General features: G+C 41.9%; 1 protein-coding gene across 1 annotated transcript; it reads left to right on the top strand.

Moving 5' to 3' along the window:
* Nucleotides 1-124: 124 nt before the first annotated feature.
* LOC308377376 (NACHT, LRR and PYD domains-containing protein 3-like) lies at nucleotides 125-20228 on the top strand (the record flags this gene model as incomplete). The annotated part of the gene is made up of 4 exons (XM_080853998.1): nucleotides 125-425; nucleotides 10879-12712; nucleotides 13423-13593; nucleotides 20051-20228. 4 exons carry the CDS (start codon nucleotides 125-127, stop codon nucleotides 20226-20228), a joined length of 2484 nt encoding a protein of 827 aa, XP_080710124.1.
* Nucleotides 20229-22813: the final 2585 nt, after the last annotated feature.

Below are 22813 nucleotides of genomic sequence, written 5' to 3'. Positions count from 1 at the left end.
AAAATATCTTCAGTCAAATATCAAGTCTGCCATGTCAGACAAGAGAAGGATTGCTTGTGCCCCAATGTCAATACCTTAAACACTAAAATGAGTTTCTTCATCAGTGAAATATTAAGTCTCCTTCATGTTCTGTCTCTGCAGTGAATTAGGTGCTGATCTGACCCAGGATCAGTCCAGGTGTGGAGTGTGTGAGAGGGTACTGAGGGACCCAGTCATCACCACCTGTGGACACAGTTTCTGCAGGCAGTGCATCAGCCGTTACTGGGAGCAGCCTGGACTACCAGGAGACCAAGCCTGTCCCCAGTGTGGACAGACATGCAGAACTCAACCTCAACTACAGCCTCTTCTGGATGAACACACAGACATGGTAGAAAGCAGCAGACACCTGCACACTGAACACACACCAGACAGAAGGAGCAAACCAGGTGAGGGTTTACAGATGTTAATACTTTCATGAAATCTGATGAAGGAGTAGCTTGTACGACAGGGCTCGGAACCTTTTCAGCTGGCAGAGCCATAAAATATTAGTGATATGCGATTTTTTCTTACAAAAGCCAGAAAAGAATACATACACACACAAACGAACGCACGCACGCACGCACGCACGCACGCACGCACACACAAACAAACAAACAAACAAACAAACAAACAAACAAACAAACAAACAAACAAACAAACACACACACACACACACACACACACACACACTGACAGACATTAATTTTTTGTTAAAGATGCCAGGAAAGCACTTTAACCAAGTTACAAGTTATTATTATTCTCATTGTTGTAATTGTTGTGGCCTCCATTTTGATTGTAAATCAGAAGGAGATTATGCACACATGCCACGTGTGCAGCTCTCTCCTCATACACATATCCATCAGTCCGTTGGGGCTGGAATGATCTGTTCCTCTTGTCTGTCTTCCTTTCAGCCATTTTAACTTCTCAAACAGTCAAAATAGAAAGGTAACAATTTTTGATTTGAGCTTTGATTGGAGAATTTGACTTAGATATGACCTTAACATCATCACTTTATCACAACAGAAATGTAGAGGGTGGAATTCATTTAGAATTAGTGGTGCAGTAGGAGTGTAGCAGCCCCCATCTCCAGTATGAGCAAAGTTTGTGAAGATACATCAGTAAAACACACACAGCACAGTCATAGACTTGCACTGATAACGAAGAACCCATTTATGTGCTTTTATACACAGAAACTCAATTCCGTTTGAGCATCAAAGTGTTTGAATAGTGTTTGGTTAAAGGAGGTGTAGATCGGTTGTTACCAAGATGTGTGCTGTGATGAGATTGAGTTTCAAACTGTGAGAATTTAATGTTTAATCTAAATGGTCTCATACACACTTTAGTTTGTGCACACAAATTGCAGTAAACACTGTTGGACTTCATTTGAAAATGTAACCCTCATGCTGTGTTCCGTTCAAAAGATACCATTTTGAAACTTCAGATGACACATTTAATGCGTTCAGCTGGGTGTTGATATGAATAGGTGTGCATTTTCATCATAAATCACACCAGTTATTTTTGACCAAAGACAATGTGTTATACTGTAAAATAAAAGATTGTATGACGTATATTTGTTTGCAATAGTTGTATGTGTGATAAAGTAGCTTTTGAATGTCCCTTTTTTAATACAACTGATCAGTACAAAATAATAAAAAAAACGTAATTAATTACATTTTAAGAAAACTAATATAATTTTCCAGCAGTTGATTGCATCGTTAGTAAGGTTTGTCCAAGAGGGAAATGTTTTAAAAAACATCACTAATATGTATGGCAGACCGGTCAATTACAGTATCTAATGGTAACACAACAATTTAATGAAATAGTTTTTATATGAAATGGCAGCTAGGCGCTAAACAAAGCCCTGGGCCTGAACCCCCTCATAGCAAGCACAATGGTAACAGGGGCAAGGAAAAAATACTTAAGCAAAACCGCAAGAAATGGGTGTTTAGAGTGAGTGTAACTAAGATCTCACTCCCCTGTAATATTGACTAATATTCAGTATTAAATAAGATATTTACTAATATTAATTATTATAAATAGATACATTCAATGAACCTACTCTAAATATTTGCTTTAATAACTATTACACTATTTTCATACCCATTCAATATCAGTGGCCTAATGCCCAATCACTGTCTCGTTCACGCTTGCTATAAATATACAATCAATAAACAACTTAACTAATGCAATAACAATATAACAATATGGCAATACAATCCCGATGTATTTTACAGTTGTTTGTGTTCCGAATAGATGTATGAGTTCAGAGTTCAGAGTACCTCGATGGTCCAGAGAGATGGGTCACACTGAGATGTCCGTGGATGGCAGGGCAAAGAGCGTCAATCAGAAGGTAGAGTAGACCCAGGGCTAGCTGCTAACCGGCTCAACTTTCTCTCCTCTGCCGTTTACTGCCTCTCCTTCTCGTGCACCACAGTTACCCCTAGTTACTGTTCATTCTATTGTAGAATGTGTACCCTGTTACATTCCCCCCTGCTAAACCCTGCCATACCATCCAACATCTCCAGGTGACTCATCTCTGAAAAACAAGAACACAAAGAAATAAACACAGATTCATGAAGATAAAAAAAATTGCAAAAGGACTGTTAACTTAGTTTGGGAACCTTGTTGGTGGCACACCTCTATTCTGCCTCACAGGATACCTTGACTCCTGCTCTACATCTACATCAGACACATCTGTATCATCAGAGTCATCCCCAGAACCTCACTACCCTGCCCTTCCCCATCTTGAACTTCACAATAAACTTTAGCCTCACTAGAAGTAGGCACGTGTGGGGTGTTAACCGTGGGAATGTCAGCAAGACCGCTGTGCTCTGTGTCAGAATGTTGCGCCACATCCCTGCACCTGTGTGTCGACTGTCTTGGGAGTGTCTCTAAAATGCAAAGTTTCAACTGGTCCCGATGAACTACCTTGCTCTGACCCCCTCCCTCTTGCCTGACTGTGAACACTGGTGTGCCTGCGTGGTTCTGCTAAACAACTAGGTAAGGTATAGGCTCCCAAATATCCTGTATCTTTTTCCTACCCCTGTGAGTGTGGTTGCGCAGAAGCACTCTGTCACTGGGCCTGACAAGGGCGCAGCGAGAACTGCGATCATAGATCATCTTCCGCCTCCTGGACGCGCCTTGAGTTGCAGCATTGGCGACTTCAACTGCTGTCTTCAACCGTTCATGGTGGCTTCAAACCCATTCATCCAGGTCTTCGGCTTCGTCATCTTCCACATCCTTGCCTCCCAGAAGATCCATGGGTAGACTTGCATCCTGTCCAAAGGTCAGGTTGAATGGAGCGTAGCCCGTTGACGAATGGACACGGCTGTTGTAGGCGAGGACCAGCTCGGGTAAGTATTCCTTCCATTTCCTTTTCTTCTCAGGGGGTAGGGCTCTCAACATGTCATGAATGGTTCTGTTGAATCTCTCACACTTTGCATTGCCTTGGGGGTGGTACGGAGTGGTCCGACTTTTGGCTATACCGTACACCTTGCAGAGTTCCTTTATGACATTGGCCTCAAAGCAGCGCCCTTGGTCAGAATGCAGCCGAGCAGGACACCCATAATAGACAATCCAGTGCCTCAGGAGGGCCTTGGCAGTTGTGCTCGCCGTTTGATCTTTCGTGGGAACAGCAACTGTGAGCCTGGTGAACATATCCGTCAGCACCAAGACATTCTCGTATCCCCCAGATGATTTTTCCAGCACAGTGTAATCCATTGCTAGGACTTCTAGGGGCGTGGTGACATTGGTTCACGTCATGGGGGCTTGCCTGCGCGGGAAAACATCTCTTGCCAGAGCGCAACGGCTGCACTGGCGGACCCAAGACTGCACCTCCTTCTCCAATCCTGGCCAATAGTACTCTCGTCGGAGGAGTGCCACGGTGCTTCGCTCCCCAAAGTGTCCCCCAAGTTCATGCCGACTCTCAAACACGCTGTGGCGGAGGGGCCCCGGAACAACCAGTTGGTGGATCTCTTCTCCATCTCGTGGGTCAAGGATTGATCTAAAGAGAACACCACGTTTGAGTTGCAGGCGCTCAAACTGTCGGGCAAGCTGCCTGGCTTGTGGCCCCATGGCACGCTGTTCACAGAGAGTGGGTTAGGCTCCCTTCGTCACTGCATCGTAAAGGGGCTTGATGAGTGGGTCATCCATTTGCTGTTCCTCCATGTCACTCCAACTCCGTCCCCCAATGGCCCTTGCTGTGGTGGCTTGAACTCTGGCCTTCAGCTCGGGAAGACCTAGGTGGTCTTTTGAGGCTGGCCACATGCATGCACGTACCTCTTCAGAGGTGACCTGAATAAAGTCTTTGCCTTCGTCTTCACCTTCAGGCTCTTCATTCAGAGGGATCCTAGAAAGAACGTCCGCATTCACATTCTGCCGACCCGGCTTGTAGCTGACTTCGAAGTCATACTTGGCCAGCTGCGCCACCCACCGCTGCTCGGCTGCCCCCAGATTAGCTGTCTCAAGATATCTTAGTGGGTTGTGGTCGGTGACAACAGTGAACTTGGAGTATCTGAGATATTCTTTAAGCTTCTCCGTGGCCGCCCATTTCAGGGCCAACAGCTCCAACTTGAAGGCACTGTAATGATTGTTGTTCTTTTCTGACCCGCACAGACATCGGCTGGCATTGGCTATCACTCGCTCAACTCCCCCTTGCTTCTGGCTGAGCACAGCGCCTAGTCCACGGAGACTGCCATCTGTCGTCAGGAGGAACGGGAGGCTGAAGTTCAGATATGCCAGGACTTGTGGTGTCATCAGAAACTTTTCAGCCTCTCAAATGCAGTCTGGCATTCCTCTGACCATTGAAAAGGTGCTGCCATCCTCCCCTTGGCCTGGTGTCCTCCTTTTCCCACCAGAGCGTTTAGTGGCTTAGCTTGGTGAGCAAACTGTGGCACGAAGCGGCGGTAATAGCCCATGAAGCCCAGCACCTGCCGTACATCCTTGATTCTGGTGGGGACAGGCCATGTCTTCAGGACTTGGACCTTCTCATCATCCACTCTGATCCCCTCCGCAGAGATCACGTGGCCCAGGAACTTCACTTCCGACTGCAGGAGGAAACACTTGCTGGGCTTCAATTTCAGGCCGTGTTGCCTTAGGCGCTGAAATACTAGTTCCAGCCTTTCGCAGTGTGAATCAAAGTCGGAAGAGAAGCAGATGATGTCATCCAAGTACACTAGCAACACATCAAACGCAAGGTCACCCAGGACTACTCCCATGAGGCGCTGAAAGGTGGCAGGAGAATTACAGAGGCCAAAGGCCATTCTGGTCCATTCAAACATGACTCATGGCCACCTGGAAGTAGCCAGCAGTCAGGTCTAGGGTGGAGAAGAGCTTGGCCTTGCCCAGTGCATCCAGGGACTCCTCGATCCGTGGCAGGGGGTACGCGTCCTTGCATGTGACCATGTTCAGCTTTCGATAGTCACAGCAAAATCGCACGCTGCCGTCTTTCTTTTGGACGATGACTGCTGGTGATGCCCGGGGACTGTTGCTTTCCTTAACCCATTTCTGCCTAAAACGCCTGCTAAAAACGCCTGTTAAATCCTATGCTATTCTATGAGAAAGTACCTAATTTCCTGAGGGTTTTCTGAGAAAACAGTAAGAATTGTCAACGTCTACAAAAACCTTAATATCTAAGCCTCTGTAGCACTTAGAAACATGAAATAAGAAGCATTGTGAAGGTAAGAACTGCAGGTTTTATTAAAACCTGCTCCCTGAGCACACAAAAAACAATAACATTTGTAAAAAAACTCTCAAACACACAAAAACAATATAAATCAATGATATAAAATACAATAAATACAATTTTCAAGTATGCAAACATTATGAGGGAGGGGAAGAGGGGGAGGGAGGGGGAAAGAGAAATGGGGAGGGAGGAGCGGAGAGGGATGGAGAGGAGAGGGATGGAGACATCCTGGGGTGGAGCTGGCCTCGCAGTTCACATGGAGCATGAAGCCATGGCGGGGTCAACGTTAACCTGGAGATGGAGATATCTGTAAAAACATATGGCAAAGCATTCAATCATTGTATTATTATGAGACCCACCCTCTCAGCTGGTGGCAAGACAATGGCCTACTAGACTGTCTATAGGGTATAGGGGTTATAGGTGTTCATATGCCAATTGTTCAGGTCTCATTGAGGCACAGACAGGGAGTACACATTCAAGTTGGATACACAATAAAGCTATAATAACAGAATAGTATATTTCCAGTTCAATGTTATTTATAGTATTTATATTTATTCATAATTGTATTACTATTCATTATGATGTATTATGCTATACAGTTCAGCACGTTATTTTTCTTATCTAAAATCTTTGGACAAAAACGTCTGCTAAATGTAAATGCTATTTATTCATTATGCCATTATTGTATCTATAACTAACATTATTGCATGTATATATTATCAACCATCATCACCATTAGTAATCGCTATAGCACCACTATCATTACTGCCCATTCCGTTTTCTAAGAGAAGAGAACTCGGAAGATCGCACAAGAAAACAAAACATAAATAATTACCTCCAGATCATTGCCGGTTGTCCAGTCCACCTGGAATCCCTCCTCCTCTCCTTCCGTGCCCACAAAATCCCACTCCTGTGCCGTATCTAATGGATCCTCTGGCACAAAGTCATTATCCTTCTCCCTCTCAGACTCAAATCCTTCAAAATCTATGTCGAAATCACTGACATCGCTATCAAAATACTCCATGTTCACTGCTACTTCTTCACTGCTACTTCTCGCTAGCCAGCATGGTTTCACTGAAAACAAGCACAGAAAATCACGTGGCTATCTGATTGATTGACGTGATTTTCAGCCAACCAAAGTTCATTTTGGTGGTCATCTGATCTTTAGCAAAGCCTTAAGACCCATCCCATGTGTAATTGTAACCAACCAGAGTGAGTTATACGCTGCATTCGTCATGAAAACAGCACGTGTACAAAATGCTGCGCTACGCAGCAACCGGCAGGAAAGCCTATGTTGCGCTACGCAGCAACCGGCAGGAGGGGCTATGCTGCGCTACGCAGCATCCGGCGCCAATGGGTTAAGGATCCCTTGTGACACCAGGTCCTGAACATGCTGCTTGAACTCCTGATAAACTTGAGGTGGGACTCTTCGGTGTCTCTGTTTGATAGGAGGAGCGTCACCAGTCATGATGCTGTGCGTCACTGTGGTGGTGTAGCCATAGTCGTTGTCGTTACTTGAGAACACATCACTGTAACTGTTCAACAGTGCGCTGAGCTTAGCGTGCTGCACCACGGTCAGTTCTTCAGCTGCTATATGCACTGGAACAGGCAGGCTCTGGTGGCTGCCTACTGTGGCTTGAACTTGGTGGACCTTGAGCTCAGCTACGTGCAGCACCCCATCCTTCTCCTCCAGCTCCACAACCTCTCTGGGGTAGACCCTCTGTGGCTTGGACACCGCAGCTACTCGGGCTCTGGGCATTAGTGTTATGTCTTTTTCACTGGTGTTCATCACTCTGACTGGGACCTTTCCACCTGCTGCCCTTGCAAGTGTGTTGGAAACCAGAAGCTCCTTATGAATGCTGGTCTTCGAGGTGGCCTCCACCAGGACCTGGCACTCTATGTTTGGTGGTATCCTGCACCAGCCCTCGATCACCTTCTCACTATATGCTGGAATTAGGACCACTCTTTTGCCAGCCACTTTGACAAAGCCAATGTTGTCGTCTGGGCCCCCACATTCCACCTCCTACTTGGTCCGTGCCATCACTCGCCAGATACTGGCATCCAAGCGGGGACCATGCTTCTTTATCTTCTTTGCATCCATCCCTGGCATTGACGTCATCAGGTCTTTAATTATATTCATCCCTATAATACCAGAGAGCCCATTCGTTCTTTCCACATCTGGGTGGGTATCTTTCAGGACGAAGATGCACCGCCGCTCCAGAGTGACACTAAAGCATTCGACGTCAGCCTCAAGGCATCCAAGGACTGGGATGTTAAGTCCATTGGCTGCCGTCAGCTCCACCCAATGACCAGACTTGAATTGTTCTTCTCCAAAGCGTATTTTGAAGTGAGACTCCTTCATGGTGGTCACCTCCGACCCGGTGTCCCAAAGGCAGCTCATCATTACTCCTGAGTTCTTCAGATCAACACTCCAGCAGTCTCCAAAAGCACTCTCTTTAAGGGCCTGGTCCATTTCGCTGCTTACACCATCGGCCACCCCACTCCAGATCTTGGACACACCGGCAGGCCTTGGTTCACTCCCAGTCAGAGTGTTTCTGGCAGCATCGGTTTCTCTGGGGTTGCGTCTATGCTGAGTGACTGGACCACAGACCACAGTGTTCCCTCTGGGCTTCTCCGCACGTGTAGCAGATTTACTGGCCTTCACGGTCTCTCCGGGGCTCTCTCCTAGGGCCGCGAGGCGGTCGTCTGCTTTGGCCGTGTACTACTTGGTAGAGCTCCTCTTGACAGGCGGCGATCTTCCGGACTTCTTCACAGAGAGACACCATGGTCAGTGAAGAGGATGAATTTTCAGCTGCAGCTGCATTGACCATACCTCTAGGACGATGGCACCTTGAAACTTGTACGTCCTCTTCCTCCTCTGAGTAGGTAATGGCCGCCTGCATAACATCACTGAAGCTTTGGCAGTGATCCTCTTTCAGTCTCCGCTTCATCTCTCGCCTCAGGAAGTCGTCCCTTAGGCCCAGCACAAGCTGCTCTATCAGTATTGCCTCTGCATTTGGAACGCGGTCTGGTTGCCGGTGCTGAATCCGACTCATTTTATGCTGCAAGTCATATGCATAATATACATACATTTTGTAAGATCCTGTTCGTGACGCCAAATGTAGCGGGAGCATTAATCCGCTACTAAAATGAGGTGTATAGAGTGAGTGTAACTAAGATCTCACTCCCCTGTAATATTGACTAATATTAAATATAATGAAGAGATAAAAACCATTCAGTATTAAATAAGATATTTACTAATATTAATTATTATAAATAGATACATTCAATTAACCTACTCTAAATATTTGCTTTAATAACTATTACACTATTTTCATACCCATTCAATATCAGTGGCCTAATGCCCAATCACTGTCTCGTTCACGCTTGCTATAAATATACAATCAATAAACAACTTAACTAATGCAATAACAATATAACAATATGGCAATACAATCCCGATGTATTTTACAGTTGTTTGTGTTCCGAATAGATGTATGAGTTCAGAGTTCAAAAGTCGATGGTCACAGTTCAGAATACGTACGGTGACGTATTTGTCAATCCACAGAGTTCAATGCCGCTCCGGCAAGCGGCTGTGCTGGCGGTGTGTGTGAGCGATACGAATGTCTGTATAATGCCGTTCAGTTCGGGAAGGAGCTCCTTGTTATGTATGTGTGTGTAATGTCAGGATAATAACTCAATAAAACTGGAACCCAGTACCTCGATTGTCCAGAGAGATGGGTCACACTGAGATGTCCGGGGATGGTAGGGCACTCGTCAATCAGAAGGTAGAGTAGACCCAGGGCAAGCTGCTAACCGTCTGTCCGTTACCAGGGAAACCAGCGACACACCGTTGAATCTCAACTAGCAGCGATAGCTAAATGTTGCTAGCAGCCACTGAAGCTGCCAGCTGATCTCGTAGAAAATAAACAAACGAACGCGGATCACTCAATCAACAAACTACGTCTACTGCCCGATATACCGCGATACCCTAGGGCCTACGTTAAGTTGTCCCTGCTTATCTGCGTTATGTCGTTACACTTTTGTATTTACTCGCGTAATCTTCCGTTGGCTCAACTTTCTCTCCTCTGCCGTTTACTGCCTCTCCTTCTCGTGCACCACAGTTACCCCTAGTTACTGTTCATTCTATTGTAGAATGTGTACCCCGTTACATTAATGATGCATACAAAATTGACAGTGGATAAGGTGGGGAGAGAGCATTCAAGTATTGTAGAACAGCTTAGTGGGTATACAGTGTGCTCGTAGGTTGCTATTACAAGGGTAAGTAGAGTAATGGAATAAAAAACAATATTTATGCTGGCAATTATTTACATTGCAGGTAGAATTAGCAGGATGTATGGGGTAAAATAAGTGCATGACAGTGTGTTGGGGTGGGTACAACAAGTCTTACCATATTTCGCAAACCAAGTCTAACCATGTTGAGGGTTAAAATTGTCTTGACCAGGGGTCTGGTACTTCCAACCTCTGGGCCATAAAGCATTTACACAGAACTTCAAGGCAATTGAAGAATTCAATTATTTACATTTAATTATTAACTTTATTCTGTTTGTCACTCAGTGGGATAATTAATTTATTAATTTTAATTTTGAAATATAATGTATATACATCATCATAACTATAACAAATGTTTTTAGATTAGGTATAATCATGTAGGTCCAATGTGATGGAGAGCCATTACTGCTCTGACAGCCGTACCAGCGAGCCTAGCTCCTGGCGTTTTGTTGTGGTCAGAGTTCAGGTTTAGAACCCTGTAGACCTGGGTTGAAGTCTGGTTGGGGTGACTATGCTCTTACCTTTACTAGAAATGGTGTCAGAAGTCAGAAGATGGCTTGCCGTGAGGTCATCGGAGGCGTGACCACTTCGCTATCTCCACAAATTACTTTATAAAAACTCGCATGGCTATTTGTAGGATAAATATTCCCCATCCTTTCTGTAGATTATCAGACAGGGTTTGAGAGTGTAGCTCTACAGCAGATCAGAAAATTACCATTTTAATGTGAAAGGAGCAACAATAGTGAAAAGCAAATGTATATTTGTATCTGGAATGTCAATGATAATTTGGCAGAAGTAATCACAAATGAAAATGTATATTGTGGTTCATCAAATACATCAGATACTAATAGGCTTCTTTCTTTATTTTTGTTCATGTTAAACAGCTGATGAAGTCCTGAGGAGAGTAATAGAGAAGCATAAAGCCAGTCTGAAGAGGAGTTTTGAGAACATATCTGAAGGAATTATCAAACAGGGAGCTGAAACACTCCTCAATAAGATCTACACCGAACTCTACATCACAGAGGGAGAGAGTGAAGGGGTGAATAGGGAACATGAGATTTGGCAGGTGGAGTCAGCAGCCAGAGCGCAAACCACAGAAGACAGACCAATCAACTGCAATGACATCTTCAAGCCCTTACCTGGACAGGAGAAGAACATCAGAAGTGTGATGACGAAAGGTGTAGCTGGCATTGGAAAAACAGTCTCAGTGCAGAAGTTTATTCTTGATTGGATAGATGGGGTAGCCAATCAGAATGTAGACTTCATGTTTCCCCTTCCTTTCCGTGAGTTGAATTTGGTCAGGAATGATCAGTATAATCTTCACAAGCTTCTGCTTGAGTTTCACCCTGAGCTGAAGGAGCTTAAGGATGGTGAAGAGTACAAGGACTGTCAGGTTGTGTTCATCTTTGATGGTTTGGATGAGAGTCGATTACCTCTGAATTTCCAACAAAACATGATATCTGATTTAAAACAAACATCATCAGTCGATGTTTTGATGGCAAGCCTCATTCAGGGAACTCTGCTTGCCTCTGCACACATCTGGATAACCTCAAGACCAGCAGCAGCCAGTCAAATTCCTGCTCAGTACATCGATCAGGTGACAGAAGTAAGAGGGTTCAATGACCCACAGAAGGAAGAGTACTTCAGGAAGAGAATCAGTGAGGGGAGTCAGGCCAGCAGAATCATCTCACACATTAAGGCATCCAGGAGTCTCCACCTCATGTGCCACATTCCCGTCTTCTGTTGGATTGCAGCCACAGTACTTCTGCAGATGCTGGACAAGACTAAAGACATTCCAAAAACTCTGACTGAGATGTTCATACACTTCTTGCTCATCCAGACCAGAAGGAAGGATCAGAAGTATCAGAGTGGAACTGAGACAGATGAAGAGAAACTTCTAAAATCTCAGAAAGATATATTACTGAAGCTTGGAGAACTGGCTTTCAATAATCTAGAGAATGGCAATCTGATGTTTTATGAGGAAGATCTGAGAAGCTGTGGTATTGATGTCAGCGAAGCCTCAGTGTACTCTGGCATGTGCACTGAGATATTCAAGGAAGAATCTGTGTTTCACCAGAGGAAGGTCTACTGCTTTGTGCATCTGAGCATCCAGGAGTTTCTGGCAGCTGTGTTTGTGTTTCACTCTTATGTGACTGGGAACCTCAAGGCACTGACATCCCTCCTCACTGAAGAACATAAACCCAGTCATTTTCTATCATCTCTTCAATCGATGATGGGCTTTCAATCTCAAGGTCATCTGTATGTGTTATTCAAGAGCGCAGTGGATAAGGCTTTGAAGAGCAGGAATGGACACCTGGATCTTTTCCTTCGCTTCCTTATGGGCATCTCTCTGGATGACAATCAGAGACTTTTGAAAGGTCTACTGAACTATGAACACAGCACCTCAAAGAGCACCAAGGAAATATGTCAATACATTAAGAATCTCAACAGCGAAGATCTCTCTCCTGAAAGATGCATCAATCTTTTCCATTGCTTATTTGAAATGAAGGATCATTCCATACACAAAGAAATCAAAAAATATCTGGAGTCACCAAAGAACATCAAACAGAAATTGTCTCCTGCTCACTGTTCAGCACTGGCCCACATACTTCTGATGTCTGAGGAGGTGCTGGATGAGTTTGACCTGAAGAAATACAACACATCAGATGAGGGACGCAGGAGATTGCTCCCTGCTCTGAGATGCTACAGAAGTGCACGGTGAGTTTCTGATGGAGATGGATAAACTTGTCTTTCATTGTTATTTGTGACAAAATGTGAACTTGTGTTGATTATGTCCCTTCCACTACAGAACTGTGCATGACTGATTAATAGTTTTGATGTGACTGCTATCTACTGCTGACGTACAGTATGAAAGATGTAAATATACCAACAGATGCATAAATGTGTCAGAGTCAGGAGATAAATATTCTATTTTCACTGCATCGCTTTGGTTGATAATTCAAATTTGATATAAGTTTTAATTTTTGTAATTAACAGTAAAGTCAGGATTCACAAATAGAGTGGCAACTGGTCTGGACTGATATGTTGATTTTTTGGAATGTTCTACTAATCTAGCTGCATCCAATTGAGCCACTGTCTCTCAGTGATGACTACTTTAAAAGAGTATGCAGGTGTAAAGGCCGAAAGTTGCGTTGACAGACTTGTGAAAGCTTTTTTTATTTTCTATCTATTTCTAAAGTTAAATACTATTTATTGTTACACTAGGTCTCTATTGCTCGTAGCTTGATTGTTCTGTCACTTGTACATAGCTTTGGATAAAAGGGTCTGCTAAATGACTTAATGTATTGTAAATGGAATATTTTTCCTCTAACCTTTCGTTATATTGATTTATCAGGACACCTTCATAAAGGCAATGCTGTTTTATAATTCCAGAGTAATATTATGTCTTTTGTCACTATGTTTTGCAGACTGGCTGAATGCAAACTCACAGATAAGTCCTTTGGTATTGTGGCTACTGTTCTACAGTCACCAAACTCACTTACAACGCTGGACCTGAGTAACAATGACCTGGGAGATTCTGGAATTCAGCTTCTCTCTAATGGACTGTCTAGTCCCCACTGTAAACTGCAGATTTTAAGGTTTGTGTTTGACATGTCCTTATTGGCATGAAGTTTCTGATTATTTATGTAGCCCTTAACTGTGATCTATATTGTTATAACAGCATAGTAAATCGCTTTGGATAAAAGGGTCTGATAAATGTAAATGTAAAATGTATTGATAACCAGGCTCTGCTAATGTTGCTGACTTTCAACAGTATATCTTTTTCGGCTTCCCTTCACATAAGATTCTAATTCAATTTCCACATGTTAATTTTGTGTCTCTCATCCCTCTTAGAGTTTCTGCAGGGTTTTTTTTTTCCAATCCCTCCAACACCTCTAATAGAGGATGATGGATACATGGGAAATGATGGCTTTTTGAATCCAAAATGTGTTTTGTTTTAACGTAACTTCTGGTATAAACCATGCTAACTCCCAGTTTTCAGTCTGAATACATATTCAAAGACAGATAATGTTGTTGGTCGAACAGATACAGATACAAATGACGTTTTCTTAAACCTCTAGTGTGTAGTTGTAGTCAGTGGCAGCTCCTGAAAAAAATATTTTATGATGATTAAAGCAAGTCAAGTCAAGTCAAGTCAAACTTTATTTGTATAGCACATTTCATATTTACATAGACTCAATGCGCTTATTAGGTAAAAGAAACACAATACAAAATAGTTGAAAACATTTACAACCCAATAAAGTAAATAAAAATGCAAAAGATCAGTAAAAAAGAGAGTAAAAGAGAAAAATCATGAATTATATGCCAAAGAGAATAAAAAAGTTTTAAGACCCTTCTTAAAAGATAATACGGATTGAGGTGACCTTAGTTATATCGGTAGATTATCCCAGAGTATTGGAGCACAGTAACTAAAAGCGCCATGACCGTTTTTTGTGTGAATTCTGGGGACATTAAGAAGATATTTATTGGAGGACCTTAAGTGATGGATTGGGTTATGAAGAGATATTAGATCAGAAATATAGGGAGGGGCTAGATTATTTAATGTTTTGTGGACAAGAAGGAGTAATTTGAATTCAATTCTATGTTTAACTGGGAGCCAGTGAAGAGATTTAAGAATAGGGGTGATGTGGTTATATTTGGGAGTTCTAGTGAGTATTCTAGCAGCTGCGTTCTGGATGAGTTGTAGTTTGTTTAACATTTGCTGAGTTAAACCAGCATCAAGTGCATTACAGTGGTCTAAGCGACTGGAAACAAGAGCATGCATTAATTTTTCACAATCATGTTGTGAGAGAGTGTTGCGTACTTTAGAGATGTTTCTGAGATGGTAAAAAGATGCCTTAAAAATGTTGGATATGTGCTTTTGAAAATTAAGATCAGCATCGAGCGTCACTCCTAAGTTTTTGACCTCCTCCGAAGGTGTTGAAAAGACAGAATTAAGAGTTGGATAAAATGTATTTCTGAGTGTTTTTGGGCCAACCAACAAAACCTCTGTTTTTGCATTGTTTAACATTAAAAAGTTTTGGGCCATCCAGGTCTCTATGGCAGAGATGCAGTGAGTGAGATCCCCCAAAGGACTGGGATCATCAGAGGAAATAGACATATATAATTGGGTGTCATCAGCATATGAGTGGTACGAGATGTTATGTTGCCGGATGATCGACCCAAGAGGTAGCATGTACAAGTTAAAAAGTAAAGGACCAAGAATTGACCCCTGCGGCACCCCGTATAAAATAGGCTTTGTGTCAGAAAAAAGATTATCAATAGAGACAGTAAAAGATCTTCCGCTTAAGTAAGATGAGATCCAAGCGAGGGCTGTACCTTGAAGACCAACTAAATGCTCAAGACGTTGAAGCAGAATAGCATGATCAACCGTATCAAATGCAGCACTTAAATCAAGAAGAACAAGGACTGACAATTTATGATTGTCAGTAGCAATTCTAAGATCGTTACCCACTCTGACTAGAGCAGTTTCTGTGCTGTGATTTACACGGAAACCAGACTGAAAGGGATCAAAGATGGCATTCTGAGACAGATAGGACACAAGTTGCTTGTAAACAACCTTCTCAAGAATTTTGCCAAGAAAAGGCAAGTTTGATATGGGTCTATAACTGTCACAAGTCAGGGGATCGAAGCTTGGTTTTTTTAATAGTGGAGTAACAATGGCATGTTTCAAACAGACAGGAAAAATACCAGATAGTAATGATGTATTAACAATTTTAAGTATGTCAGCAGCCACGCAGCTAAAAACCTGCTTAAACAGCTTAGTGGGTACAGGGTCAAGGGAGCAAGTAGCTGACCCTAGTTTCTGTACCACTTCTTCAAGTTCATTTTGGAAGATTACTGAAAAATTATGGAGAGTAGCTGTGCTAGTGGGTAGAGTTTGGCTAAAAGTTACATGACTGAGACCCACAGTAGTAGATGACATAATGTTGTTTCTGATAGTTGAAATTTTATCACTAAAAAAATGATGCAAACTGGTTGCACTTTTCTTTTGTGCGGAGCTCATCGGGTATCAGACGGGGAGGATTGATTAGTTTGTCAATGGTGTTAAACAGGACTTTAGAATTGTTAGAATTTTCTGATATAATCTGTGAAAAATACTGTTGGCGAGCTTTTTTTGCTTCACAATTATACATGAGCAAATGCCTTTTATAGTTCAGAAAATCACTCTGAGCTTTGCTCTTGCGCCATTTACGTTCAAGTTTACGACTAGTTCTTTTAAGAGTACTTATGATTTCAGAAGTTCTCCAGGGTGGTTTACGTTTCTTTGGGACAGATTTTAGTTGAATCGGTGCAATCTTGTTCATAATTTTAGTAACGGAGACATTAAAAGATCGGACTAACTCCTCACAGTCTGAAAAGAGATCAGTGCTATTACAGAAACTTTTAGTAGAAAAGATCTGGTTTGAAACAGCGTGAGACCCAATACCATTGTAAGCAGTGATAAAATAATTTGGAGTATCTACCCCAATGTAGCGTCTCAGAACAGTTTTCCGACCAGATGCACTACATAAAGTTGGCCAAGCAACATTGAAAAAGATACACAGATGATCAGAAATACCCACATCCAGAGTACCAGTTATGGAGATGTCTATGCCTTTAGAAATAACTAGATCTAAGGTGTGACCATGGTTATGAGTAGGCACAGAAACATGCTGTTTTAGCTCAAACATACATAACAGATCAGTAAACTGCATAGCATAACAGTCTTCTACATTATCAATGTGAATATTGAAGTCGCCACAGATGAGAATAAAATCATAGTTAGTTACTATAGAAGACAGAAATTCTCCAAGCTCGGAGATAAAGCCTACTCTGTTCTGTGGTGGATGGTATATTGTAACCATTAGACAGGGGTTTGGTTGCTTCATTTCCATTGCTAGGTATTCAAAAGAGGAGTATGTACCAAGCGAAACATGCATAGTGCATTGGAAAACAGGGCAGCTACGCCACCACCTTTCTGGTTAATGTGGGAGCAGTGGGAAAACGAGAAATCTAGTGGAGACGCCTCAAGGAGTTCATAGTTGCCTGAGGCATCCAACCAGGTTTCAGTGAGAAACGAACTGTTGAGTTCATGGGATGTTATGATGTCATTTACAGTAAAAGTCTTCTTAGAAGAATATTAGGAACCTGAAAGGGCTGTGGCAATATAGGGGTAGATCCTGTTGGTGTATTAGTATGCTGTTACGACCCCCTGTGTCCCTGCGCACCCTGCTTGCAGTCCCTATACTGGCTATATGGAGGCAGCAGGCTGTGGACCTGCAAAGGAGCATGATGATCCACACCTGGCATTACTGTCATATAAAATGTAGTAGTGCATTTAGACATCTAACGGAAAACTCAGCACCACTTTTAGATGCCTCTACCCTTTCATTTCTATTGATTTCTAAGGACACTTTGTGAACATCATCTCTTTTCATCTTAAAGTAATATTTCTAAACCTGATTGTTCAAATCCTTGATTGTGATTGGCTAAAAGCCGTTGTAAAATCCAGCATTACCTTACAATTGGACCTGATTACATTCCATATTACTGCGCAGCGAATGGCAAGGCATTCATATAGCGCATTTCATACCCAGTGTTCCATCTGGCTGTTGCGTTGCTTCAAGGGTTGCGTGGCAACGATTTATTTAGGAACTATAATTTTTAGTGGCGGAAGAATGACGGTTTATCATTAAACTATTGTTTCTTAAATTGAATTGTCTTTATTTATGAAACCATATCAAATATGTGTAGTAACAGGTTTAGAAAAGCAATAAGCCCCGCGAGTCCGTGCTTTGCGCTGATTTTAGAACAGGTAAGGGGGTTTAACGGCACTCCGCTTCGCGTCGTGCCTAACAACTCCCTTACCTGTTCTAAAATCAGCGCAAAGCACGGCCTCTTGGGGCTTATTGCTTAATTAGTTTTTTTAATGCTGTTGTACAGACTTTTTGAATGCACACTTAAAGAGATATCCTGTTTTTTCCTTTTGCTCCAACTCCTAAAATGGAGGATGATCTATGGGAACTGATGCATTTTAAATGTAGTCAGGACCAGTCTCATGTAGTAACAATTTACCATTAATTAAAGTTTTGATAAGGATGTAACAGTAATCTTTGGCAGAATGGCTTAGTTTGGGGGCTTCTGCTCATCATAGTGGTAAGTATCAGTATATCATAGAGCGGCTTTAACCGCCAATCAACCATTCACCAAAGGTGGTAAGTGGAATAATAGTGAAAAGGTAACAGTACTGTGATCTCAACATTGCCCATTCGACACTACTAATTAGCAAAACTAGATAGCAATGGACCTAGGTTGAAAAAAAGTTACAAAATGATTTAAATGGACACCTGGACAGTGACTTCAGATCAAGTGTAGCTTCCATATGTACTGCAGATGGAACAAGAGAACCAATGGGCGAGGCAGAGATAATGTGATACGATTTAAGGTGCAGTAAAGCGCAACTCACCATTAGGTAGAAGACGCTTCTCCCAGGTGAGGTATTGGTCCGTATATGTACACCTGCAGAAAGGTTCCCATTAGTTGGAAAGAAAGTGTAGGTAGAAGCACTGCCCCTACATAGACCAGCAGGGAGGCACTGCCCCTCGAAAGGAGAGAAAGTGTGAGTAGAGAGGCTGCACCTACATAGACCAGCGTAGAGAGAAGTGGGTAGAGGGGCTGCACCTACATAGACCAGCGTGGAGAGAAGTGGGTAGAGGGGCTGCCCCTACATAGACCAGCGTGGAGAGAAGTGGGTAGAGGGGCTGCCCCTACATAGATCAGCGTGGACAGTTGTGTGTGGTAAAGGTCATGAGTTTTTTAAACATTACATTTCTCAGCTGTTTGTGTATGGAAGGCAGTGGTATAAGCAGAACACAACTGTTGGAGTGAAACAGATCCATTTAGCAACTGATCTACACTTTCTCAACTCAGATTGGTTTATTTCAGCCTATTCAGATACCTCTACAATTGATGGGATAACATGCAAGAGTGTAGCTCTCATATGTACTGCAGATGGAAAACAGACAAACATTGGCTAGATGAACACAGTCTAGTGAGCCTAGACTAACCTACATAGAAAGACCATTCTACAGCTGTTCAAATCCTCTACACCAGATAATTCTCTAATAAAAACATTCTGCTCTCTAGGTGTGAGATTTTGATGTTCTCATGATATATGAAAATACGGCTTATTTACTGATAATTCAAGAATATTAGACTAATTAATTGGTTTGTCTTATCATTTATTTTCATTCATGAACGGCAAAATATTATTTTAAACATAATTTGAAATTGTAGATTGACATGGGGTAAGGCGATCCTGTAGGCAACACAATAGTCGATGTTTCATGAAAGCAGACATATTAAATGCTAATTCAAGGATATTACCACAATATATTATTTTAAATTGTAGATTGACGTGGGATAAGGCATTCCAAAAGACCATGCGTAGCTGACTATTCTCTTAAAAGGCCATGTATAGCCATTCTCTGATTATGATGATGATGATGATTCTCTCGTGATGCTCTCATTCTGTGTTATGAACACATTAATTGTGCCCCTCCCTAAAAGCACCAAAAGTCACTTGCCAGACTGTGGCATGTTTAGTTCAGTTTAATCCAAGATGACAGAAAGACAAAGCCTTTGAATTAGCAAAGCTGCTGAGATTACTTCGGTTACTTATTAATTATTATTATCACTTCGGTTTATTATTAATTACAAAACACACCATTACATTGTCATGGTTAGCAAGCTAAAGATAATGTAATGATACAGCCTAATATACGGGGCACATAACTAAAGTACCCTGTAACCAAAATAACCTATTGTAACTTGTAATAAAGCTAAAATATTCTATTGAATAAAAGCAAAGAGGGTTCACCATTGCAGGCTCATGTCCGCGCATCAAATCACATCGCTGCAGAAAAATTCGAGGGAAAACATTGAATGATTAAGCATGTTAAATAAACATGATCTTAATATGACAAGAAAAATCCTAATTATGACATTTTACTACAATCTATCTCTCTTTCTCTCTCTATTTCTCTCTCTTAGGCTTTCTGATTGTCTCATCTCAGAAAAGGGTTGTATTTGTCTGGCTTCAGCTCTTTCTTCAAACCCCTCCCACCTAAAAGAGCTTGATCTGAGCTACAATCATCCTGGAGAATCAGGACTGAAGCTGTTAACTGTTAGACTGGAGGATCCTGTCTGTAAACTGGAGAAGCTTAAGTAAGTGTAGAAAGAAATCCCAATGTTTCACTTTTCTACATTATTCGTGTGAGATCAAATCAGTTTCCTCATACCTAGTGTAGTGATGCATTTTCAAAGATGTATTTAAATAGCAACTTTAGATGTAGATATCTTCTTTGATGTAGAGTCCAGTGTGGCACATATGAATTTACATTATCCCTTTTGCAAAGTGGTCAAGAGGAATGATCCAAGGCTTAGAGGTTAGGCAGGTAAGGTGGCAGACAGGTTAGTTGACTCCAAAGGAATCCAGAAGTCCAAAGCAATTATTTCCTCTATTATTAATTTATAATATTATAATATTAATAATGTTCTCATTTGTTCCTCTGTCCTTGTTTATCTGGTGTCAAAGATCAAGGTCCATCTTAACCTGACTGCCTTTCTTCACATAATTGAATTAAGAGCACCAGTGCAAAATACAACAGCATAAAATGCAATCAAATATCCACCAGTTCACTTATAGCCATTTTAATTGTTGATTCATCAGATATAACATTCCTCTTACAGTAATACATATTCATCTTTCCTTAAATTATCATTAAGTTAATCTAGTAACTGAAAAAAAAAGTCCGATCTTATCTGTTTTAGAAGAGTATATGTGTGACCGTGTGTTTCTGTTACAGAACTGACCATCCTTCAGTAAGCAGAGCACGACCACGTTTGCTGAGATGTAAGTCTCAATGGTTAATTTAGTAACTGTATGAATTGGGATCATTCACAGACATCTGTTATGTGTGTTCAGTATGTAGTCTGTCTTCACTGAGTGTTATGCCTGTTGTAGCTGTTACCACTGCACACTTCACAATGATGTATACCGATGTATGTGTGTGTTTGTGTGTGTGTGTGTCAAAGTCACAGCAGTTAATAAGGCCAAGGCTTTCATTTCCAATATCAAATCATTTGGGGAGTGTTCAGCTCTTAAGAAATGTAAACACTACTTGGAGGACAGTAAGGGGTGGGGATGCATCCAAATGCGATATTTCGGAAAGCACAGATAATGCAATGTTAAATAGATTACTTCTACCCAAAATTGTTCGTTGGTGAAAAAAAAAGTCAGCTCTATGGCTTCACATCAGTGCATCAACTATGAGCTACTATGTTTCTTCAGATCAATTCATATAATCATTTTCAGACTTCAGGCGACTCAGAGACTTGAATGGATTGAGTTTATTGAAAACAGCCAGTACAGGTGGACACAGGGGAAATAAAGGGGAAAACACAAAAGCAAAACTGGCAAATAAGGCTCAGAAGTCCATAGGCACAAAGCTCAGTAGACAAAATAAAACAAAAAGCTCAGGAGGTAATAAATCCAGGGGTGCAAGCTCGTCACCTTTGGCAAAATTCGCCTTTTTGATCCAAAAAAGGGGGGTCCTCCAATTATTCTGCGAACGCAACCCGCCATGAATATTTTTTTCAAGCTTGTTCGTTTGCCCAAACCATGTCAACATGACAGGCACGCTTTTGCTTTCGAGTCTTAGAGTCTGTTTGAAATGGAAGGTAGCTGCCTTAATGCTGTGATAGACAGGTGTATTACAAAACATGTCTTTCGGGGGCAGGTATTTTCAAAAACCAATTGTTCCTAGCGGCCGTTTTAATATTGCCTTTACGGTAACGTGTGACGCTGGTACGCTGCAAGAACGTTAGGCTATATAACGTAGGCTAACGTGTTAATGTCAGACAGTTGGCTGACAGGCGCCTCGCAAATCACTTCAACCATTTTTGCTGTTTACAATAACGGTGTAATCGGATAGAACAGTGTCTATTTCTCGGTAACTTTTGAAAAATCTAAGCTTGAGGAGGGACAGTGGATGGTAAGCAGAAGAGATTCGACTCTCCGAAAGATGCCACTTTACTCGCAAAGTCATTAGAAGAAGGACGCAAAGGTTTACCAGACTGAAGACTGGACTCAGACACTGATTTTTGAAGATTCATTCGGTATGTGTATACCTCCTATTTGAATGTATCTACACATAGACGAGTATAGTCACTGTGAGTAGGCTGACGTGTTGTTTTTTTTATGATGGTGGTGAGGAATGAAAATTGGGTGGCAAGCTCTTTAATCTTGCCGTGGGCGATGTTTCGAACTCCCTGCAGGTTAGGTAGCAGGGACAACCCTCTTGAAAATGTAAGTTTAATTTGTTTATTTTTGTATAGTAGTTCTGGTTCTCATTACTTTTTTTAGTTTTATTCTCTTGGCTCAGGGAATGCACATGTCATATTATGTGTTTCAGGATTCATGTTCTCTGCATTCTCTCTACTTAATGGATACAGTTGGGCTATATGGCAAGTAATAAGTTACATGTACATGTAACATAAAAGGGGTTCATAGCCCTGTTAAAAGAAGTGAAGTACTACGTTTTTTGAAAAAGGACATATTGATGTTGCACTGCTGCAAGAAACGGACTTGGATGATGAAGAACATCTTAAATTACAGAAGGATGGTTTTCATCAGGTGTTTTTTTTCCTCATTCACCTAAAGAAGTATAGAATCAGAATCAGAATCAGCTTTTATTGGCCAAGTTAGTTTGCACAAACAATGAATTTGTCTTGGTGCAGTGGCTCTCAGTGTGA

Source organism: Sprattus sprattus, assembly GCF_963457725.1.
Source record: "Sprattus sprattus genome assembly, chromosome: 1".
Lineage (NCBI taxonomy): Eukaryota > Metazoa > Chordata > Actinopteri > Clupeiformes > Clupeidae > Sprattus > Sprattus sprattus.
Note: the sequence above shows the minus strand (reverse complement) of the source record. Positions and strands in the feature narration are given on the sequence as shown.